This window comes from Rhinolophus sinicus, linkage group LG02 (genome assembly GCF_036562045.2).
Source record: "Rhinolophus sinicus isolate RSC01 linkage group LG02, ASM3656204v1, whole genome shotgun sequence".
NCBI lineage: Eukaryota > Metazoa > Chordata > Mammalia > Chiroptera > Rhinolophidae > Rhinolophus > Rhinolophus sinicus.
Window position 1 is genome coordinate 158787137 of NC_133752.1, and position 26111 is coordinate 158813247.

Consider the following 26111-nt stretch of genomic DNA (forward strand, 5'->3'; position numbering starts at 1 on the left):
CGGGATTCTGTGGAGAAGCCTTTATCTTCTCTTTCATGGATTCAGATTCCACTTTAAGGAAGTCCTTCAATTTTATCTTGAGTCGCAGTCATGTGTGACCAACAATTTACTCAAAATTTCTACTTGCATGACCACAAGTACTGTAGACTCAGTACGGCCCAAACTGAAATCATGATCTTCCTTATTTTATCATCGTGTTTGTCTCCCAAAGTGTCAGATTCTTGTCCTTCAGTCTTCACACTCCTTCACTACAGCTTTGACTTCCCAACTATCTCCAAAATCTGTTCTTTTTCCCATTTCAGAAACCCTCTTTTGGAGTGAGTATAATCTCTCATGTGGGTAATTTATAATCTGTTAACAAGTTTTTCCTCTTCTAGCATGGCTTCCACTCAGATCTTCTCCCTAGCCAGAGTGTTATTTCTGAAAAGGGTATCTGACCATTTCAATATCTGACTTAAAAATGCTTTGGGGACTACTTATTTTTTTCTTTGAACTAAGTCCAAATTCGTAACATTCTTCATGTTATGGTTAAAAATGTTGAATCAAAATCATAAAAGAATCATTTAAAACAGGGGTGTCCAAACTGCAGCCCGCGGGCCAACTGCAACCTGCAATCCATTTTCAATTGGCCCGCAGCAAATTCCAAAAAATATATTTAGTTTACTTAAATAAACCAGGTGAGGCGATACGTACTTCACCTCGAGAGAGTGGCCCGGCTCTTTGTGTATTTTACCGCATATGGCCCTTGGTGAAAAACGTTGAAAAAAGTTTGGACACCCCTGATTTAAAACATTTTGATGACTTCATAAATTCCTCCAGGTCCTCCCTTTATCTTTTGATGGATTCTTTTTTATTTTGTTAAACAAATTTTGTTGAAAACAATTCTCATAAATATTGAGTATTAAACAGTTGATTTTGTTTTCTAATATTTTTAATGATTAATAATTGCAAGTAATGTAAAAATATATAAAATATAAAGAGCTTGTTTTTATAATTTTATTTTTATTTTTCAGGATACAATTTTAATGATTCCTTCTTTCTTTTGTTGCTCTTGCTTTATGTTTCTAATGGAAGGGTGTGCAAGATAGGAATAATCATGGAATTTTGGCCCACTCCTATCCCTAAGAAGTGACTTACCTGTTTCCCCCTTCTTTGAGGTATAAGCTTCATAACCTCAGGAAACAAATATTCTACTCCATGTAGTAATTTTACAGGATCGAGGCCTCATGGAGAACACCTGCGGTGTCCAGCCAGGTGCGTGACTATATGGGCAAGTCCAGTTAATTCAAGGTGACATATTAACAAGTTCACATTCTGATAGACCTAAGCTGATAGTCCCTTAGTATTTCAATTGTTGCCTGCTTGAATACCATGTCTATCTCTCAGTTATTCTGAGCACAAATGGGTAGGAAAATGGAATGTTACTTATTAGCTTCCTAAATATTCATATTTACTTAGAAATGTTGGTCTCCATTATAAACTAATGCATTCTTTTCAGTGCCAGATATCCTGAAAAGATGAGTCTCTCCTCTTCTTACTAATCTGTGACTCAATGTTCAATCCGTACCCAATCCATACCTTTGCCTCTTTTCCAATTGGCATTCCTGTTTGAGAAAAATAAAGAGTTAATCATGATACCAACCCATTGTTGCACTTCTTATGCAGATAACAATGTTAAATACTTCATACACATTTCCTCATTTAAACTTCACAACATTCTTGTTAAATGAATATAAACATCCCTCTTTTACTGAGGCTCTTAAAGCCTAAATAGTGTGCCCAAAGTCACATAGTAGTGGAACTGACATTTGAATCCAGGTCTAAAGTGTTCCACAGTAGAAGCTGTGTTATTACTACCTTCCTAGTAAGAGGATTTCTGCATATTCCCTCCAGATCACTCAGCTTTTAGTCATCCAGCCACCTGAAAACCACAGACATTTGAGTGCCTTTTTAGATAAGTCTCAAAATATGTATTCAGTGGCTTCATAAACATAAACATTTTTTACTATATGATATATACTACACACTAAAAATAAAAAGGTGAATAAATTTGGTTTTTGCTCTGAAGGATCTTGGAGGAGAGTATTGGTAGGGTGAGAACATGTGCAGAAGCAAAATAACTACAGATCCATAACTCCTCATCAACAATTATAAAACCTCAAAATCCTAAAAACGACATTATTTTGTAAATTATGACAATTTGGCATTAACACCATACCTAAGTTGGCATTAAGCTACATACAGTTTTCAGTGATCCTACTCAATGTAAATAATTCATACATTTTATTACAGATATATTAATGTGTTTGGTTATTGAATGTTATCCCAGATAATGTGTACTATATTACTTTTCTAATATCCAAAAGAAAATAATAATTTTTGAAACACATCGTGTACCAAAAGTGTGGGATAAAGGATTATATGTCAATTAATTATTATAAGACAAGTGTTACAGTGGTGGGTGCACTTTAAAAGCCCATTAGAAATACATATTTCTAATATATTCAGAAATAGAAGAGGCAGAGAGAGCTTTATGGAAGAGGTACTATTGTCTCTGATTATTGAAGGATGAATACAAATTTGCCAGGCAACCAAACAGAAGGAGAAAATGCACTGGCGCTACATGAAACAGGCTGAGCAAAATCATGAGCGTATTGGTGTGGTCAGAGTAAGGAGTATAGGTAAGAGAGTAGCAGAAGAATGAACCTGGATCAATAGTCAGGGGTCAAATCCCAAAGATGCTGTGGAATGCCATGCAAAGTTTGGATTTGCCCCCAGATGGCTAAGAGGTGACCTGGAAGGATGTTAGGCTAAGAGAGCTACCATGGTGACCAGGGCATGATTTGGTTTCTACCTATTACCCTGTGACTGATAGCATAACCTTTCAGTTTCAGAACTAACTTGGTTTGGGCGAAATATTTTATGGTCCCCTAAATGATAGAACCAGATATTGATTTTAGAAAGAAAATTGTCAACAGAAGTGAAGATGGAACTAAGGTCAGAGATTTTTTTCCTCAGGGCTTTGTCCTAAAGTGAAAACAACCTTATGAATGCCAAAGCCCATCACTTAGGAACAGTGACATAAGAATTTCATAATTTTTTTGTGGCTGGCATATAGAAAGTAATGTAATGCCTGACCTCCATTAGTAAGAAGGGAGGAATTTTCAGTTATAGACTGAAAACTACTTCCCTCCTTTCTCCTCCCCCACATTGTCCTGCAGTTTTTTTATATCTTGGTTTTTATCTCCAACTGGGTAGAAGTTAAACTGTTGAAGAAGTTAGTTGACTTGGAATATTCAAAAAAATATAATGTAAATGGAGCTGAAAGTACATGAAGATTATGAAGCCATAATTGTATTTATTCCTCCATTTTAAAATCATAATAATCGGAAAACACTAATTTTACACTTTTCACCCTTTTCTTTAAGTTATGGTGCTCATGAAAAATAAAAAGTAAAAATGAACTGCAAAGTATAAAATATGATCACACATTTCTTACCAATGGAATATAAATGGGAAATATATTCAATGGTTTTTTTTTGTTTGTTTTTTAGTAAGCAACTGAAAAGTGAAGGAAAATATTAATGTCTCTGTATCACAGCATGTCAAAATTAATTTTTATCCTTATAACTAGCAATAAAAACTTGGAATTATTTCAATTTCTGAATGGATTTCCATTAGCTACAAATTGGGAGTTTAAACAAAACCATTTATCTTACCAATCAGGGAACTGTAAATTAAAACAAGGTATCATTTCCCCCCTCAAATTAGTGAAAACCAAAGTACAACAATATTTCTCAGAGATTGTAGGAATTGGCAAACTCATGTGATGTCTTCATTACAGCCACTGGGGTACATTTTGGAAATATCTAGCAAAACTATGTGCATAACCTATGATCTTGCCATTCTTTTCCTAGAAATGAACCTTAGAGAAACATTCACAAATATGCACAAGGAAAAGGTATAAGGATGCTTGTTGTAACTGTGTCGTAATAGCAAAACATTGAGCATAATCTAAATATCCATCATGATGAAGAGTTATGGAGTACTAGACCTCAGGTATTGATGAATAAAAAAGTAAAATAAATCGATACATTGTTAACTGAAGTCTATATTCAAATTTCCTTAGTTTTTAACTAATATCTTTTTTTCTATTCCAGGATTCCATCTAGGATAATACATTGCATTTAGTTGTCATTTCTTCTTAGTCTCTTCTTGGCTGTGACAGTTTCTCATATTTCATTTAATTTATTTTTTATGACCTTGACATTTTTGAAGAGTACTGGTCAAGTATTTTGTAGAATGCCCTTCTACTGAAATTTGTCTTATATTTTTCTCATGATTAAACTCGGGTTATGGGTTTGGGGGAGGAAGACCACAGAGGTAAAATATCATTTCCGTTACATCATATCAATGGTACATACTATCAATATGATTCATCCCTCTTGATGTTCACCTTGATCATCTGGCTGAGGTTTCTCAACTGCAAAGTTATCCCTTTTGTATCTTTTCCCATACTGTATTCTTTGGGAGAAAATTATTCTGTGTAGCCAACCCTTAATGAGTAGGGACCTATGCCCCACCTCCTGGAGGGCAAAGTAGCTACGTAAATTGTTTGAAATTCTTTTACATGAGAGATTTGTCGCTTCTCTCCCGTTTATTTATTTACTCAGTCTTATTAATTTTTCACTATATTCCTTTGACTCTAATCTAAATATCATTTTTCATAATGAGTATATTACATAACAAATATAATGAGTATATAGTAATTTTGTGATTGTTTTGAAATAAGAATGTTTTAGAGCTACTTAGATAACAAATCACTAATTTTGGACTTTGGAAATTAGGAGCATGCAAGGTTATGAGACAATGGAGTTTGAAAATACAGCTAACAGTGCACACATTCTATATTAGTAATATGTTATTCTCATTTAAACTATAAAAAAATGTTTTACACAAATATTTAATATCATTCCCTGCTCAGAGAGTGAGAATGTTGCATCTTTAGATCAAAGAGAAGCAAACAGAAGCCTCTTCTGTGTATGCAGTTTCTGAGTTTCTTAAGTGTCATGACTTTGTGGCAGGTTGCAAGTTGCCAGCCTTCACTTTGCAAACTCTTGGGACCCTTGTAGTGTCCTTAGAAATAATATGCGTATATCACACTTTTCCTGTATACAACCAGAAACTTTTCTTGGGATGGGATTTTTCAAATATCTCCTTTGAGAATTTCCTGACATAATTGCTAACTGTTCCTCCCTATGAAGCTAACTTAAAATTAAAATTTTGAAGCTAAATGAGGAAGCTGTTATTATTATAATGTAAAATTATCTGACCATTTCTGCTCTTTTATGTATGTTGTCAGTGAATAAATATTTTTTTTACATTGTAATTTCTTCCAGATATTTCGGTCAGCTTGTTAGCAGTCGTTGTCAGCTTTTGTGGCCTGGCCTTGTTGGTGGTCTCACTTTTTGTCTTCTGGAAGTTGTGCTGGCCTTGCTGGAAGAGCAAACCTGTGACTTCCAACATCAGTACTCTTCCACAGAGCGCTTCAAGTGCTCCAACTGAAGTTTTTGAGACTGAAGAGAAAAAAGAGGTGAAAGAAAATGGAAAGCCAGCACTAAAAGCTATTGAGCCTGCAATAAAAATCAGCCACACTTCCCCTGATATCCCAGCAGAAGTCCAAACGGCTTTAAAAGAACATTTAATTAAGCATGCACGTGTGCAAAGACAAACTACTGAGCCTACATCTTCATCCCGGTAAGGAAAGATCAAATATATAAAGTTGTGTGTGTGTGTGTGTGTGTGTGTGTGTCTGTGTGTGTGTCTGTGTGTGTGTCTGTGTGTGTGTTGTGATTTCATAAGAGAAAAAACTGAGGTGGGAAAAAAGAAAAGACAAACAGGAGAAATGAGAAAGATACAAGAAACAAATAAATAAGGATGGAATGGGTCAGACAGATTATTATTTATTGACTCTTTCTCTTGAAATATCATTAACTGATAGCTGCTGCTTATACTCTTTCAATTTAGTATAATTCAACCAATAAATATCGAGAAAACAGACATATCATTAAATCATCTAGAAGTTCACCATCAAAACCTGTTAACAGAGATTGATGTTTAGTCTACAATTGTTTAGCACCGACACCATAAGCATGGAACTGCTGGAAAATTCTGTTGCTTCTTTGAACTCACATAGAACAACTTCTTATTCTGGGCAACGTATGATAACAGAGCTTTGGTGAATGCCATGCGTGCACCAAATAGTATACATGAAAGGAAGATACTTTTTAACTCAACGTGGAAAAATCAGCAAAGTTTGCTTGAATGAAAATAATTTGCCATAGTGTATTTCTAACTGTGTTAACTGTAAAGGAAAAAGAGAATCTTGTTAAGAGTCATTTTTTTTGTTTCTGCTAAGTATGGTCTTCAATCCTTATAATGAACAACAACATGATAGTAGCAGTTTTTCTTTGGTTCCCAAAAGTTGCAACTAGTTTTACCCTAGGGCTGGGTGAAATCAATGGTATTGGGTCCTAAATTGCTAATTAACTGACTTCCTAATCTTACCTTTCTACCTCTCTAAATTGAAGGTGCATCCATGCTTTCTGACATGACATACTTTTGTGGGTATAGACTTCTGTCAAATTGAGAAACTGTGCATGTGTTGTGTTTGCTACTAGGATTGAAAGAATATTCAATGCATCTTTGATAAAATAAAAAAGGACTGTATCCATCAATAAGTTCTCTTCTTCCTGAAATAAATTCCAGAGGTATAAGTAAAAGTAATTATTATTTGGCAGGATAATGAACCTGGGGATAAGGAAGGAAGATGGATGGGGGTATCTTTTCCATGTTATACTTTTCTATGCTATTTAAATTTTATAATCAAAGTATGCCTCATATTGAGTTATTATTTTGACAAGTTTTCCTGAGCAGTGGCATTTAGGGTGATTTTTAAATGTTTTATAATTTTTATGTAATGTGATCTAATATATATGTTAAGTTTATTTATTATGGATATTTAACTGTAAAATAAGTATCCCATGTGCCACTTTTTTAATGCCTACAGGTAAAAACATTTTGAAATGATCTCAGGTGGTTACCTTACTATCACTACTATCATCTCTGCAAACCGTGGCCACATCTTACATTTAATAAAGCCTTAAGACACTTAGAAATTTCAGGGTAAAAATGTTCAATTAATCTAAAAACATTTTTAAAATGTTAACAACAGTTATGAGTGTATATGAGCTCTTTATTCTTCAGAATTATTTAACTCTTTTAGTTGGTAATTATACCCTATGTAAGGACTTTCAATTAATGAAGACAAATTGAGGTAAGCTATGAAAATAGCTTGGCTTTCTCTGCACAAGTGTTTTTCTGGAAACCACAGAAAAGTAAAATACTGTCTCCAAAGTATTATCTGTTGAATGTAAAGAGACATCTTATCTGATTATCCTTAGCTAGGGGAGAATGAAAGAATACATACTGAAAATACATGTGTGAAGCCTTGGGCGTGGATGCAGAATTGGTTTCTAGAAATAATATATAGTAGGAATGAAGGCACATCATTCAAGCTCTGGATTTCTCAGTAATTATCTGAACTTGAATAAATCAGAAAAAAAAATTTGTCTCAGTCTTAAAAAACATAAAAATTGGATTGTATATATCTTATATTTTCTAAGATAAAAAGTAGAACACAAATTTATAGTTTTGCTAGCACTTTGATATCATTTCCTCTGCCTCTTTGAATTTTCTTGTTTATATGAAAGACTGGGAAAAAAAGAAAATAAATATTACTTTTGAGGGTTTGTAATTTACTCATTATGCCAGGCACTCTTCCTGCAAATCCTGCACCAACCTGCATAAAGTAATTATTATTAATTATCCCCATTACTTGTGAGTTAACTGAAGGCCAGAGACATTAAAAAATTCACCCAAAGTCATGCAGCTGGCAAGAGTTAAAATCAAATTTATCTAGATTGATGAAAAACATTTTAAGCATTAAAGCCAAGGGGATATAGTTTTTCGCAACAAAAGATGTTAGTTATAAGTCTGCTGAGGACAGGTAGTTTAGAGGATGGAGAATGGGGACATCCTTCTGCTCATTCCACTCAGAAATACGGAATTATATATTGGTATCATGATTGACTAGCGTCATGATGTTAATCTTTTTGGCCTTCGGATAAATTCTTTGCAGAAAACGATTATTCCTAGTTCTCAAAAACCATAATCTACATTAATTACTTCATCATACTAGAAACTGCCTTTATAGGAAGAGGAAGAGGAAATTGCTGAGTTCATTATGCAGTCCACTTGGACACAGAGATCAAGGGTACATTATTATACATCAGCTTATTCTGCTAAAATGCTAACTTTCACTGACATGTAGCAAAATCAAAGCACACACACACATTACACAATAAATTTAATTTTAATGCTTGGTTTCCTCACCTTATTGGATATCCAAGCTCTAGTCTATTGTTGAGACTCCCCTTTATTTGGCTTAGGCAATAGATGGCAAACATACTTTTTAAAGTTTTATTTGTCTCTGTACTTAAATAACATCCTGATTGGTCCAGAAGTTCCCAGCATTGCTGGGAAGTGCCATATTTTTTTAAGTTCTCATCTACCTTTCCAAATACCTGGCCTTTTAGTCCCATCAGCCTGCCAGGCAACCAAACGACCCAGCAGGCATCTGTGTATTTCTTCATTATTAACATTCTTCTAGCATCCATCTTATTCAGTGATATTTACTTCTGGGAATAGTCAGTGTATTCTGCACACTGTTTCCTCTCTGCAAACTCTGAGATGCTGGAAAAATTTGACAACATAATTCAAAGATAAAACACAATATTAACTTCGATATGAAGAAATACAAGAGCAAACTGTGTAGTGGAGAATGCAGAATTCAGAGAATAGAAAAATTATTTCCAGTTGAAGCATGGAAAAGGGCCATTAAGTTTGGCTAAAGGACACTAGAAATTCACATAAATGGCAGTTGTGAGGGAGTATACATCCCAGATGGAAACATTTTATGTGAAAAAACATAAAACAGAAAACCTTGCTAAGAAAGCAGCAGGTTAGTTACCTTAATCAGAATATAAAGTTCAGTGGAAGAATAATAAAAGATAAAGTCAGCTGGAATTAAAGTATGAGGAGGCCATAAAATCATGGCCAGGATGTTCAAGGTCTGTCCTGTCAAAATTTTTTGCAGCAGAAGAGTCCCTTGGATAAAGAGCTATGTTATAGGAAAATTAATTTGGCAAATGTTGATAGGACAGACTGTAGAAGATGACATCTATTTTGTAACTAATATAATAAATCAGGCATAATAAAAATCAGGACGTAGCAAACAACAACAAAAAGAGACAGAAACCTGAGAAAAGCTGTAAAGGAACAACAGGTCTCTTATGAAAAATATTAAATGACACTTCAGTCTTTCCAAGTCTAGTCCAAACCTTTTAAAAGCCTGACATTCAACCCATTAGAACCTAATGATACCAAGCTATCATTGCAGTGTTTTGGAGGCTCCACATAACTCACACATATAGTTCTACATTGCTTTCTTAGGCAAAAAACCTGGCAAATTCACTTCTGTATTGCTCTTGAAACCTAGACAAGGCACTATAAGAACTCAGGCTGTATCTGTTTAATAATAATAATAATAATAATAATAATAATAATAGGAGGAGGAGGAGGAGGAAAGCAACAGATGAATTTGATGACTTCATCTTATCTATTCAAATGGATCTTTCATGGTTGCCAATTAGAAGGGTAGTTGGTCTTTTTATCACCCTCTTGTAGACCTCGACAGTCTACCTGTGCTTTTTGCTCATGTTGCTTCCTTTGTCTAGAATGATGACCTCTTTTTTATGTACTACAAGATCGTTAAGGAAAATGTATCTGGGAATCTACTTTTTCTGCCCAATTATAAGCTATTGTCCTTTATCATTTGAAACCACAGTTACAGTCTAGCAATTAATTACTTATTGTCTTCATATTAAGCTATAGCTGTTTGCCAAACTAGACGTTAAGTTCTCAAAGAATAAGGTTGTGTAACCTAATTTCCATCACTGCATAGGTGCATAATAAGCATCAAGTGAATGCTTTTGATTGATTGATGTCGCTTTACTTCACTTTGCTCCTTTAAAAGCAGTATCAGGTGGTGAGATAAATTGTGCTCATATTATAAAGAGGTTAATGATGGTATACTCCCAGCCATGAGTATGAGGACCAATTTTCTGAGCATTCATTAGTGGTGTAAAGATGAGGTGAATAGTAAGTGGCAAAATAATTTGTTGAGGATGAGGAATTATATAGGTTAGCCAATGTTTGCAAGGATTCTAAGTACCTACTGAAAATAATTAGGAAACCTAATGGTAGCTCCAATGGAACATGAACAAAAGCAGGAAAATGTACGTGGAAAGAAATCATTGACTCATATGTGCTGATAGATTTAAAATTAGTTTTGGTTGATTAGAAAAGTAATTCTTAAAATCATCATACACAATGTCAGAAAGAACTTTCTTTTTTTTTCTCTTTTTTTTAATTTATTTTTTAAATTTATTGGGGTGACAATTGTTAGTAAAATTACATATATTTCAGGTGTGTACAATTCTGTATTACATCATCTATAAATCCCAATTTGTGTTCACCACCCAGAGTCAGTTCTCCTTCCATCACCATATATTTGATCCCCCTTACCCTCATCTCCCACCCCCCAACCCCCTTACCCTCTGGTAAGCAGTAAACTATTGTCTGTGTCTATGAGTCTGTTCAGAAAGAACTTTCAATGTACACTTCTAAAAAATAAGTGAAGAATTATGTAAAACTGGATTGCGTAGTTTTCTTTAAGAGATTTTTTTTTTAATTAAATTTCTCTAAAACGATAGATAGCAAAAATTGCAATTATCCATTCCAGGACACTGTAAGAAACGGAAAACAGGATTGAACATCAAGTGAGAGTTTAAAAGGTGTATGTATAGTTAACTAGGATATCAAGAAGCAGTACTTGTCCAGAACAATGGGAGGACCTGAGATCTATGTCCTTGAAATAAAATTTCATGAATCATGCTGGGCAAGTGGTTGAGGTAGTTAAATAATCCCCTTTCTGAAACATATGCAGTTGTGTACGCACTAACTTCTTTTCTAAAGTGAGATGATTCTTTGAACCAAAATCAGAGACAGAACCTTACAAAATAGATACAAACTTGGAAAGTTTGTTTTCTGGCACTGATAAATATTATCTCTTCTTTGAAAGCACTAATTATAAATTGATTGGGTCCTCCTTCTTCATAGTCCACATAATGCTTGGGAAGTTTGATTCTGTTAGTCACAGGAATCTTTGGGTAAATTATTTTCGTACAAACTTTGGGAGGCATTTCCTGAGTCCTAGCATGTGTTATTATGAAATTCATGAAAAGATGAATAATACTGACTCTGCCATTATGAAGGCCATTATAATTTAGTAAAAGGGTTGGGGAATGGAAGACTATCTGAAAACAAGGAATTTCAATACACTATTTGCAGTATGCTCAAGATGTGGAGGTACAAAGTGTGGTAGGTGAATTCACCTGGAGGACTAAAACATTTTCTCCAAAAGCTAGCTAAGCCCACTGGGAGGTTGGCTCATGATAGCTAGCAGCGTTCTTCCAAGTAAGGGAAGGCCTAAATGACATACTGAGCATAGAAATTTAGAGTTAGAATACATAATTAAGGTAAAAAGAACTTCTAGACGTCTAGTAATACTAAATAGAATGTTCTTGGATTTATTATTTTGACAAGTTGTTCAGAATTTTTATATATATATATATATATATGGCTTCACTTTGTATTACTTCTTGTAATATAAAATATGTTCTCAGCACTTTATTTGTAGATCAAAAACTACCATATAATATTCTCCAACCTGATTACATTGGAGCATTCCTTTAAATATATATTATATCAAAGGCAATTGCTTATCATCTGTTAGGATTTTTTTACACTTTTTTTTTTAACATGGAGAAAGGTCATGGGGCAAGTATTTTCAGGGTAAATGAACATTTGTTTCATTAAATGCTATTAAGTGACAAGTTGCCTATAAATTATTTGAACAGAATAGAGATAAGTTACTTAAATGAATTTTAACCATCCTATTACATAATTGAGAAGAAAACAGTTTTCCTCCAAACAGCTTTTACTATTATTGGATTGTTAATGATATGGCTAAATTTTTCAGGGGAAAATATTTAATTAATTTATTCAACCATATTCATTGAACACTTGTTATATGCCAGGCATTTTTCTCAATATTTGGTACACATTAGGGAACAAAACTCTCAAAAATCCCCACCACATTATTGTAAGAAAGAACCAGACAAAATAACCAAGTAAATAACGTGATGTATTAGAAAGTAATACATTCTATAGAAAATAATAGTGCAAAATAAATAGATTCGTAGGTCTAAATGAGGGGGACAGTGTTGCAATTTTAAATGTGATAAGATAGAATTTGCTGAGAAGGTGACATTTGAGCAAAAACGTGAAGAAATAGGTGGGTGGCCACGAAGGGTTCTGGGGAGAGCTTTCTGTGCAGAGGAGACAGCCAGTGCAAAGGCCCTGAAGCTAGAACCTGCCATTTGTGTTTCAACTGCAGCAAGGAGGCCAATGTGGCTATAGCAGACAAAGCAGCATCTCCATGCTAGGAGGAAACTCAGACAGGTAGCAGGGGCTAAGCCGTTTTATGTTTACTCTGAATAACGTGGAGAGCCACTGGAGGGTTTTTAATCAGAAGAGTGGCATGGGTTGACTTATGTTTTGAAAAGATAACTCTCTTGTTTTGAAAATAGACTTTGAAGGAGGCATTAGCATAGAAGCAGAAAAACCTCTAAGAGGCTGTAGTCCAGGCCAGACGTGATAGTGGTTCAGACCAAGGAGATGGTAGTTAAAGATGGTGAGAACTGGATGATTCAGGATATAGCTTGAAGGTAGGACAAACAGAATATCCTGACAGATTAGCTGTGGCATATGAGTAAAAAGTGAGGAGACAGGAGGACTCCAAGGCTTTGGCTTGAGCCTCTGGAAAGATCAAGTTGCGATAGACCAGACTGTGAATGGGGTGATCTTGAGGGGCAAGAATGGGAAGGCTGGACCTGTTGAGTTTAAAGATCCTATTATACATCTAAATGGAGAAGTCGAGGAGGCAACTGGATAATGACTGGAATTCTGGAGAGAATCTGTGATACTTACATAAATTTAGGGTCTACATATAGGTGGTGTCCAGAGCCAGGAGATGATATCATCAAAGAAGTGAGTGTGGATAAAAAAGAGAAAACCAGAGCTGAATCCCTGAGGTTCTCTAGTATTAAGACAACAGGAACAGCATAGTGGACTAAGAAGTAGAGACTAGTAAAGTAGGAGGAAAGCCAGGAAGGAATAACCTGGAAGCCAAGTGAAGAGAGTATGTGAACAACCAAGAGAGACTCTAATAAAACCAGGTGGGATGAGGACTGTGGATTTACCTGTGAGTTTAGCAATGTCAGGGAGACTTGTTGACATTCTCAAGAGCAGTGATACTGGAGTTGGGCATGTGAAAAGCTAATTAGAGGCAGTTTAACTAGAATGGGAGGAGATAAATTGGACAGTGAAAATACCGTCCTCAATTCTAAAGGAGTTTGCTGCAGATGTTTTAGAGAAACAGAGCAGTTCAGAGAGAGAAAGTGGAGTGAAGAGAAGTTCCTTTAAGATAGGAGAAATAAGAATATGCTGTTATGCTGATGGCAATGATCCAACAGAGGGAGAATGAATGCAGGAATCAGAGAGGAGCATGCTTGAAGGTTACATGAGAGAAAATGGGACTTAGTGTACAAGTGGAGGGGCTGGCCTTAGGTAGAAGCATGGGTGGTTAATTTAGTATCAATTGGAAGGCAAAAGATAGGGGTACAGATGCTGATCGGTGGGATGAGGAGGTACTGAGAGTCTGTGGAAGTTTTCTGCTCTTTGCTTCAATTGTTTCAGTGAAGCGGGAAGTAAGGTCATTAACTGAGACTGGGAATGAGGAAGAAGATGATAGAGGTTTGAAAACAGGTGAGAAGGAGTGAAATTGTCTTCTTGAATTTAGGAGATTGAAAGGGAGAATGGATTGCTGTGTAGCATTAGGGCCTACATGAGGAATGTGGTCTTGAATTTGAAGTGAAACAGTGAGAGTTGTTTTATGTTTTTTTCTCCGGTCGTATTCACTTGCTCATGTGTAAGTGCAGCCATGATGGAGAGTTGAATTCAACCAGTGCTGTGGTTTTGCCCTGGAACTAAGAAAGAGAGAGCAACAAGGGAATTGGGGATGTGTGTGTGTGACAGTGGCTTTAATAATTAATCACTGGACTGAAACTGGGTAGAGAGGGAAAAATTATATTAAGGCATTGGTGATTATGAAACGGTGATAAAAGTCTGTGGAGGTTCTAGTGAGTTAAAGTATAAGAGGATCTGAGCTAGAAAGCTAAGACCTGTTGATCAGAGAGGGGCATGCGGTGACTATATCTAGCTAGCTACTCTTAGATGTTCAGATAAAATGGCAAGATTTTCCTTCTCCATCTGAAAGAGTACTGAATGGTGCTTTTCTAGATTTGAGGGGTAAGAATGGGATCAGTAATAATCAAATGAGCTGTACTTTGATTGGCTGGATAGTTGTGTGAGACTAAATAGCCACTTATCACTGTCTTTCCAAAAGAGAAACAGAAGAAAAAGGAAAGCAAGAAGAAAAAGATCTGTGTTGTCATGGTAATAGTTTAACATTGTAATAATTAAAGCCTCTCTTAACTGACTAGCTGAACTGTAACTTAAAATATGCACTATTTACCCTATAATTAGGGCACTTGCTTACTAGAACAAAAACGTTACTACTCTGATTCCTGTTAGAAGGGGCTTTACAGCTGCACAATTATATTCAGGGACATAAGAAAAAAATTATTGATTTTTAGGGAGAGGATAGAAGATTAAAATTTCATTATATTGAAAAGCATGAGTGAGTGTGAAGTTATGGAATGAACTTATAAAAAGTGAGGAATTAACTTTTGGAGGTTTTTTGCTCACAAAAATTAAAAATAATGTTGCATAAGTGAAAGTCATTTGGGTAGAAATATTAGATTATTTAATAAAATATTATAAATCTCTTAGGAACATTGAATATATAAACTGGACCCTTTTAACAATTCACAACAATATGTACTACCTGTATTCCTTTTTTAATTCATCGTATTTTCATAAATGCTCTCTGATAGTTCCCGGACCCTAATTTAGCCCCTAATCCTGTATATCTGGGAAAGATTAACGGTCAAAATACATTTCATAGCATGCTTGATGCGTTTAAATGGGATTAACCTAAAGAAACATCACTTCAAGCTTTAATGAAGCTAGAGAGGTGAGAGAGATGTATTATTCATCATTTAATGGTGTTTATTAATGATGATTATTTTCAGTATTTTTATTGTAGGTAATTTTTTCACCTCCTTTTAAGAGGAACAATGTTTATTGATGAAAGATGGGAAATGGTTAAAACACCAATTCTATTTCAAAAACAAAAGCCAGTTAAGGACTTATATATATATGTATATATTCACTTAGATACAGTAACTAAAGTATTGTGTCTTAAATTCAGTATAGTTTTAATTAGGAGTTAATTCCCTCATCTGAGATAAAGTAGTCCTAGTGTGTTTTTTTACATAGCAATAATTTTTTTATTATTATTAGCTTAATTTTTTAAATATACTACAGAATAAATTACCTTACAAATTCCACTTTGCTACTTAGTATTTTCAAAACTTATTATTTCTTATCAAATAAGGACTGCAAAAACTATAAACTTGATAAGAATTTTGTACATGTCTCATCATAATTTTATCTACAAATTAAACATCTTTGCTCCCTTTCAATTAATGGTAACTTCAAAGAAGTTTAAAATATCTCTCTCTAAAAAAAAATCTCCAGCTATTTTAACCAAGTAAACTTTGCATCTTAGTGGATTAAATTATTATAATATATGTTATGTTTAAGTGGAAAAACATACATAAAATCATTTATTATTTTATGGTTACTTAGAATGACTAATTTTTGGAATAAATTAATCAAATGGGATAACCATCACTATGACGTTACAACATGGTGGTTGAGATTATAGCCGCTAGACCCAGACTGCTTTAATCCAATTGGTCAAATTTAAATTTTAGCACCTGCCTACCCATGTAACTTTAAATTAGTTACTTACCTCTTGTGCCTGAGTGTCGTCATTTGTAAAATGAGGAACATAATGGTAAGTACCACATAGGGTTACAGGAGGATCAAGTGAGTTGAAGAATTTACGTCTGTACGTGCCACATAACTAAGCACTCAATATATTAGCCCTTATTGGCAAAATCTGAAGAGTAAGGTCACACTTTAATTTTTTATTCTGAAAATTTTACAGTGTATATGTCCTTCCTTTTTCCTGTCTTTTATTATTCTCCTTTATTTCGTCCCATATTCTCATTGGATATAATTATCTCCCATTCTAAATACTGGAATATCATATTTTTCCTTAAGCTTTCTTCTTTATTCTATGTAATTCTCAAGACAGGACCCTGAAGCCCTCTCTTTTGGACACTGGGGCTAAGCAGAAGGCTGAGGAAGAGATCATCCAAAACTCCTGCAGTGTATTTTCACCTGTCACACTCTTCCATCACTTTGCCAGTCTCAACCATTATCTTAGTTTGTGATATATGTCATGTGCTGAATTGTAGTTCCTTTTTTTTTTCTAATTAAAATTTATTGGGCAAATATATGGTAATGTAAGGAGAACTGGCTCTGGGTGGTGAAAACATAATGTGAGCTATAGAAGATGTATTACAGAATTGTACGCCCGAAGCCGGTGTAACTTTACTAACAATGGTCACCCCAGTAAACTTTAATTTTTTTAAAAAGCCTATATAAATATGAAACATTTATTGGGGTGACAATTGTTAGTAAAATTACATAGGTTTCAAGTAACAATTCTGTAACACATCATCTATATATCACATTGTGTGCTCACCACCCAGAGTCATTTCTCCTTCCATCACCATATATTTTACCCCTTTTACCCTCTTCTACTTTCCCTACTTTCTTCTACTTTGTTTCTTTATTTGTTTGTCTTGTTCCTTTCTTGCATTCAGTTTTATATCCCACATATGAGTGATGTCACATGGTTCTCGACTTTTTCTGTCTGACTTATTTCACTTAGCATGATATTCTCAAGATCCATCCATGCTGTATCAAACGGCACTATTTCATTTTTTCTTATGGCAGAGTAGTATTCTATTGTGTATATGAATATATACCACATCTTCCTTGTCCAATCATCTATAGAAGAACATTTTGCTTGTTTCCATGTCTTGGCCATAGTAAATAAGGCTGCAATGAACATCGGAGCACATATATCTGTACAGATAAATGCTTTCTGATTTTGGGGTATATACCCAAGAGAGGGATTACTGGGTCATATGGTTATTTTATTCTTAATTTTTTGAAGAAGCTCCACACTGCCTTCCATAGCAGCTGCACCAATCTGCATTCCCACCAACAGTGTATGAGGGTTCGTTTTTCTCCACAGCCTCTCCAACACTTGTTACTATTTGTCTTGTTGATGATAGCCATTCTGAATGGGGTGAGGTGATATCTCATTGTGGTTTTTATTTGCATTTCTCTGATGATTAGTGATGTTGAGCATTTTTTCATATGTCTATTTGCCATTTGTATGTCCTCTTTGGAGAAATGTTTCTTCAGGTCTTCTGCCCATTTTTTAATTGGATTGTTTGTTTTTTGTTGTTGAGTTGTATGAGTTCCTTATATATTTTGGATATTAGCCCCTTATCGCAGGCGCTGTCTCTTTATTTTGTCGATGATTTCTTTTTCTGTGCAGAAGCTTTTTAGTTTGATATAGTCCCGTTCATTGATTTTAGCTTTTACTTCCTTTGTCTTTGAGATCAAATTCATACAATCCTCTTTGAACCCAAGGTCCATAAGTTTAGCACCTATGTTTTCTTCAATGCAGCTTATTGTTTCAGGTTTTATATTTAGGTCTTTGATGCATTTTGAGTTAATTTTGGTACATGGTGACAGATAGCAGTCTAGTTCCATGCTTTTGCATGTGGCTTTCCAATTATCCCAGCACCATTTATTGAAGAGGCTTTCTATGGTTCCTTTTAAAAAACTTTTTGAGAAGTCTATAAATAATACAGTAACAGGCAAAGAGTTGCTGGTTCTTACACAGCTCATTTTGGTTTGTCTTCTTTATTTGTATAAAAGGTGACTATAGAGCGGTTGAATTAGTTTCAGTACAACTCTAAGCTTTTTTATGGTGCTTAAATAGTTCAGTATTTCAGTCCATTTATAGAAAATAAGTTAATTAAATGTAAGAGAGTGGACTTGGAACTCCTCAGATTATTATTCTGATTTTAACCAATTTTATTTTATTAATATACATAATAATGATGTCATGAATATTTAGACCAATAAAATTATCAAATCACCATAGACTGATAGAAAATCATAGAAATTAAGTGTTAGAAACCACTTAGACAGACATCTAGCATCTCACCTGACACAGAAATCTTTTCCTTCAACATCTAATCTTTGTTTTTACACTTCCTGTTTGAGGAAGTTCATTACTGAGCCATTTTGGACAGCTCTAGATATTTTTAAACATTATCTTATATCAAGCTGAAGTCTGCCTACGTATAACTTCATAAAGTCTTATTAATTCTGTCATGATAGTCCTTCATTTATTAGGAAACAGCTAGCATTAATCCCATCTTTACTCTGCCTCTGCTTCTTTTTGTCCTTTCAATGTTTAACATTCTCAGCTCCCCTACCTACTTCTCAGTAGTATCCCGGCTACATATCTCACTTCTTAATCAGTGTCATCAGTATTAGTGCTATCAAAGAAGCAGACCTGATGAACTAGATAACAGAAGTGAGTAAGGATTTTGAAGTAAGTGCTGGATAGATATTAAGTGTAAGAAAGCTGAAAAAGGAAAGTCAGCTGTGGGCTCCTCTAGAAAGTGAAGTATAAGGTGATGAGGATCTGGACTGAGTAGCAGTGCACATTGGAACTGAATGGACAATTACATGAGGTGTCTCAAAGCAAACATCAACTGGATGTAGTAGTTGAGTAAATCTCATGGACAAAGGAAAAGTGATTCAAAGCATCCTGCAGGTTTCCTAGCATGAATGACTGATAAAAATGTTAGTGCTGTTGTCGGAGATTGTGGAAGAGAGAACTAGTTTGGAAGCAAAAGGGAGAAAATAATGAGTTAGCTTGAGATGGGGGCAAAATTAAGACTTCCATTTTCAAATCTCCTTTGCAGATATGAAGATATGGGACTAGGAGTTTTTGTAGCTGAGATATATCTAGATAACGGTCAGATTTAAGATAGCAATTGTAGCCCAAGAACTGACCATTAGTCTGATGGAGAGATCAAAGAGAGAAAAGAAGACCTGGGACTAAGCCTTGAGGATTCAAATAAGTTGACACATATCATGTCAGAAATTATGGAGGATGTATTAAGAGAAGTAGATCTTAATGTAAATCACATTTACAAAATGCTAGGAAGCTTACATAGCTAATGTTCTACAACTGTTGAGTGGATGAATAGTAACAGTGACTATAGGAAAGCCAGTTTGAATTTTGGAAACTTTATTATATTGGTCCCAAATTCTAAAATTTTACATTTTTTTTTTTATTCTTAGAATTTCTGGAGCCTATTCCAGGGTGAAAAAAGGAAAATGTGCTTATTTGGGCTGTCACAACTATATGTTCCTTTTTAAAGTAAATATTCACTTAGTTATCTTAAATGTTAGAAATAATTAACATGTTAAAAGAATATGTGGACTTACATTTTTTATTTTAATGCTGTAGTCAATAAAACATGAAATTCATGAGACATAAATATCCAAATGAAAAGAAACCAGCATCTATATGATTTGCCTATATAATACTTACCTTTACATATACCCAGATGATTGATGATTCACAGTATTTTGTGGAATGTTGAATTTTGCTGGTAATTGTTATTATTTACAATTGTATTTAATTAGTGCTTATGATTGAGTACAAAATTTCAAAAGCTCATAAATATTTACATTTGTGTGTTTCTGTAATTTTAGGAGATTGTCCTTTGAATATTGCATCTTCAGTTTTTCAAAAGTAACTCTTTCAGTGTGTGTGTGTGCGTGTGTGTGTGTGTGTGTGTGTGTTGATACAGATATAATGCTTTTATTATCCTTGGAGCGGGGGATAGTTTATATGCTAACGTTTAATATTGTCACCAATAGTCTACCTAAATGATCTTGTGTATATGTGTGTATACAGCCACAATTCCTTCAGGAGACACCTACCAAGGCAAATGCAGGTTTCCAGTGTTGATTTTAGCATGGGCACAGAACCCATTGTACAAAGAGGAGAAACGACAACCAGCATTGGGAGGATAAAACCAGAGCTCTACAAACAGAAATCAGTTGACTCTGAGGGCAACAGGAAAGAAGATGTCAAAACCTGTGGAAAGCTTAACTTTACCCTCCAGTATGATTATGAAAACGAACTTCTAGTTGTTAAAATTATCAAAGCCTTAGATCTTCCTGCTAAAGACTTCACAGGAACTTCCGATCCTTATGTGAAGATGTATCTTCTTCCAGATAGGAAAAAGAAATATCAGACCCGCGTGCACAGAAAGACTTTAAATCCTCTATTTGATGAAACTTTTCATTTTCCTGTAGCATATGATCAACTAAGCAACCGAAAACTACATTTCAGTGTATATGACTTTGACAGATTTTCTAGACATGACATGATTGGCGAAGTGATTGTTGATAATTTGTTTGAAGTCTCTGATCTCTCCAGGGAAGCTACAGTATGGAAAGATATTCATTGTGCTACCACAGTAAGTAATAGTTACACCAATATATTGCTTTTTATTTGATTTGCAGTCAAAAACTAAAACTAAGTATTACCCAGCTTATTGGAATAAGTTTACAAAATTACTGAAATTTATGTGCTAAGAACCTATAAAGGTAGGATTTGATTACATACATAATAATAATTCAGGCGCCTCACAGAATATATATAAACAGCTCTTGTAAATTACCAAAAGTAGTAGGTCTTTTCTCTTGTAAAATATTTATTTATCACCTATTTTTAGCACTCAATTACCTCATAGTTAATACTTACTTTAATTATTTTAAATGACTTTGTTCCTCAGATCAAACCTAAAATGTACTTTGATGCTATTTCAAAAAATCCTTAGTTTGGTCTAAAAGAGCCCATTCCTTCAGAAGCTTTTGTGGAATAGATATGATTACAGTATTTGAAATGCTGAATGATTGAGAAATGACTGTTTACTTAGAACTCTTGTTTGTATTGCAAAATGCTTCTTCTGATTATAAAATAATAGCTTTAATATTGAAAATTTGGACAAAAAACACAGCATAAATTAAAATACAATGCTACCAATTATATATATTTATATATACCGTGTTTCCCTGAAAATAGACCTACCCCGAAAATAAGCCCCAGTTAAGATCTCAGCCAGGCAGATGCATTTAGTACGTGATGATGATGTTCCAGAAGAAGATGACATGACTGTATTTGAATAAATGTAGACTGTTGTACATGAAAAAAATAAGACATGCCCTGAAAATAAGCCCTAATGGAGCAAAAACTAACATAAGACCCGGTCTTATTTTCGGGGAAACACGGTATGCATATTGCTTTCTAATTTTTCTCTATGCATTTTTTAAATTATTAAGATGAAATTTAGTTAAAAATTTTTCACACTGATTTACTTTCGTGCTATATTTGTTTTAGTGTATGACATATGCATAAACATAGTATTCATTTATCCAACCATTTTCTTATTGTTGGACATTTGAGTTAGGCATAAATTTTGTTATGCTAAAAATTGTTGTGTTCTTTTTTGCATAAATCTGTTTTTTTTTCTTTGAGATTATTTGTCCAGAATAGAATTATAGAAGTAGAATTAGAGAACTGGCCCCTTAGGTGAGATTGCTGAATTGTTTTGATTTGTTGATTTTTAAACGGAGGCATTTAATTTTTACCCCCGTGTTGTATTTATGTATTTATCATCTTTTGTCTAAGTTTTGTCATAATGTATAAGCTTAAAATGTGGAAGTTATGAATAGAGAAAAAGGATTATATTTAAAAATAGGAAAATTATACTTTTTTTCTTAAAATTTATTGGGGTGACAATGGTTAGTAAAATTACAGAGATTTCAAGTGTACAATTCTGTAATACATCACCTATGTATCACATTGTGTACTCACAACCCAGAGTCAGTTCTCCTTCCATCACCATATATTTGATCCCTTTTACCCTCATCTACCATCTCCCTCCCCCCTTACCTTCTGATAACCACTAAACTGTTGTCTGTGTCTATGAGTTTTTGTTTATTTGTTTGCTTTGTTCCTTTGTTGCTTTCAGTTTTATATCCCATATATCAGTGAAGTCATATGGTTCTCAACTTTTTCTGTCTGATTTATTTTGCTTAGCATAATAATGACAGGATCCATCCATGTTATCCCATATGGCACTATTTCATCTTTTCTTATGGCAGAGTAGTATTCCGTTGTGTATATATATCACATCTTCTTTATCCAATCATCTACCGAAGGACACTTTGGTGGTTTCCATGTCTTGGACACCGTAAATACTCATAAAGCTGCAATGAACATCAGAGCACATATATCTTTATAGATAAATGTTTTCAGATTTTTGGGATATATACCCAGGAGAGGGATTGCTGGGTCCATATGATAATTCTATTCTTAATTTTTTGAGAAATCTCTGCACAGCCTCTCCAACACTTGTTATTACATGTCTTGTTGATGATAGCCATTCTAACTGGTGTGAGGTCATATCTCATTGTGGTTTTTATTTGCATTTCTCTGGTGATTAGTGACGTTGAACATCTTTTCATATATCTATTGGCCATCTGTATGACCTCTTTGGAGAAATGTCTATTCAGGTCCTCTGCCCATTTTTTAATTGGATTGTTTGTTTTTCTGTTGTTGAGCTGTATGATTTCCTTATATATTTTGGATTTTAGCCCGTTATCAGAGGTGTTGTTTGCAAATATCTTCTCGCATTTGGTTGGTTGCCTCTTTGTTTTGTTGATGGTTTCTTTTGCTGTACAAAAGCTTTTTAGTTTGATATAATCCCATTCCTTTATTTTAACTTTTACTTTCCTTGCCTTTGAGATCCTCTTTGAACCCGCTATGGAAAGAAAATTACTTTTTAATTAAAAGTAATTCCTTTTGTATTTTCTCCCCATATCAACATTTTACTAATTACAATCAGTATTTGAGGTCATTATATTTTCGCTATAAATTATATGGATAAATTAATTTTACAATTTATTGTGCCATTACATCATCATAACATTTTCAGTTGTTGGGTTTTTATTTTCTGGTCCTCATTGCTATATGTATTATGGAACAAAGAAGAAATTTTGAAACTGAAATATATTTCAAAGATATTAAGGCTTTTTTGATTCCATATTGTTTTTTACCTTATTACTGATATTCCCACAGGGGGAAAAGTGGTGAGCAGTGGTTTTTACTGTTTTTAAAAACATGACACCTTCTAGACTTCTACAAATGCAGATAATTGTTAGATTATTTCTCTTGATTCCTCAATCTTGTATTATTTCCTTTAGTCATTCAACAAATATTTGCTGAGTGCCTACTATGTGTTTGGCATGCTCTAATTACTAGAGATGCAAAAAATTTCATGAAGCGTGTTCTATTCGTATATTTAGGTTCAAAGGTAAGTAATCCCCAAATGACGTCTAAAAATTAGTGTAAACTTCTTAGAGATTGACAGTGATTTTTATTATTTGTTTGTTTTTCTTTTTACATTTGTAAATTTTTGGTCCGTTTTTAAAAAGTAGGAATTATTTATGGAAACTTCAATGTTTGACTGCTAATAAAACATTTGTTTGGGGGTAAATATTAATAAATTCTTTAATTGTATTTTTAACTATCCCATATTCCTGATATATTAATTTTCTATATCTGCTGTAAAAACTACCACAAATTTAGTGTCTTAAAACAACACAGATTTATCATTTTACAGTTCTGTAGGTTAGAAGTCTAACATGGGTCTTTTTTTTAAATTAAAGTTTATTGGGGTGACAATGGTTAGTAAAGTTACATAGGTTTCAGGTGATTAATTCTGTAATACATCATCTACATCTCACATTGTGTGTTCACCACCCAGATTCAGTTCTTCCATCACCATATGTTTGATCCCTATTACCCTCATCTACCACTCCCGTCCCTGCTTAGCCTCTGGTAACCACTAAACTATTGTCTGTGTCTATGAGTTTTTGTTTCTTCATTTGTTTGCCTTGTTACTTTGTTGTTTTCAGTTTTATATCCCACGTATCAGTGAAATCATATGATTCTTATTGGACTAAAATCAAGCTATTGGCAGGACTGCATTTCTTTTGGGAGCCTTTAGGGGAGATCGATTTCCTTGTATTTTCCTGCTTCTAGAGGCCAGTAGCATTCCTTGGTTTAGAGTAGGCTGGTGTTTGTAATAAAGGATAATCTCCCCATTTCAAGGTTTATAATCTTAATCACATCTGCAGAGTTCCTTTTACCATGTATGTAACATATTCAGATTCTAGGAATCAGCACATGGCCATCTTTGGGGGTGACTTTATTCTGCATACCACGCCTTTAAACATTTTCATTTTAGTGTTCTGGATATAAAAAGAAGTAGGCAGATAATAAAATGTATTATTACATTATTCTAGTCAAATGACATTTCTCTTTAACTGGGATATTGAGCCACACACTGTTCTAGGTACTGCTTATGGCTTTTTCTTATTGGAAGGATAGTAATGAAACCTAAATGTTTTGGCTATCGGACCAAAGTTCACAATATACACCAGTATCATCTTTGTGGTTAGTGTAATATTTAATTAAAATCTTTCTTTAGTTTTTAAAAATCATTAAGCAACTTTATATTTTCAGATTAATAAAAAAAACTGATGTGGGTTGAAATTTGCTTCAGAAACTTTTTTTTCTTACACATCTTTAACTTTATTAATTTCATACAGAAATTATACAGTTTTCTACAAAGAAGTTTGAAAAAAGGAAAGAAATAGAAAGAAATATATTCATATGCCCTCACTCATTCAAGTCCTCTAGAGACCTGCAAAGGTGATGAATTATGTGGGCATAGATACAAAAAAAAAAAAAAATATGTAACAGATAAAACATATATTTCAATCAAGTATTAGCTATCTTTATATTAGGGGACACTGATGAAAAGTATAGGTAAATAACTACCTAGTTAAGCACAGGTCTTGAAAAATCATTATTGTAATTTAAGGTTCTTACTTGAGATAATCATATATGAGTTTTTAAAGAGTGCCTTTGTATAATTGCAGTTCTCCAATTTAAATAATCCAAAGCTTAGTTAAAAAAATATTTTGTCATTGATTTGAAAAGAAATAGTTAATAATATCTTTATTTTTTATTTAATTAAATTTATTGGGGTAATATTAGTTAAGAACATTATATACTTTTCAGGTGTTCAATTCTATAATACATTATCTTTATATTGCATTGTGTGTTTACCCCCCAAAGTCTAGTCTTCTTCTGTCATCATATATTTGACTCCCTTTACCTTCTTCATCCTCCCCCCAACCCCTTTTCCTCTGGTAACCATTATATTATGGTCTATATTGTAACATATTTTTAATTTTTAATGAATCTCCTTAGTATCATTAAGTTGTGCTTTACTGTCATATCAGTGTAAATGCCACAGACCTCTTTTTCTTTCTTCAAGCCAGTGGTATCTTATTATTGTTGAAAATGGAACTCTATGGAAGTGAGAGTTGCTGATTTTTTGTGATTGTTGTTTTTAATTATTTTATGTGTCTCTTTCCAACAAATTTTCATCATGGAGTCTTTGTCGCATTTTTTTTCCATACTTCCAAAGGCTTGTACAAGGCCTCTTCAAAAAAATCTTGCTGGGCCAGTTTATTAAATGAAATCGTTTTTCTGCAGTATTCAATCGAAATAATTTCAGTTT

General features: G+C 33.9%; 1 protein-coding gene across 1 annotated transcript in view; it reads left to right on the forward strand.

The window, feature by feature from the left end:
- SYT10 (synaptotagmin 10) overlaps positions 1–26111 on the forward strand; it is a 63295-nt gene that overhangs the window by 11637 nt on the left and 25547 nt on the right. Inside the window, exons 2-3 of the mRNA XM_019736536.2 lie at positions 5400–5757; positions 20363–20930. Coding sequence (XP_019592095.1) covers positions 5400–5757; positions 20363–20930 — 926 coding nt within the window. The remainder of the gene's footprint in view (positions 1–5399; positions 5758–20362; positions 20931–26111) is intronic.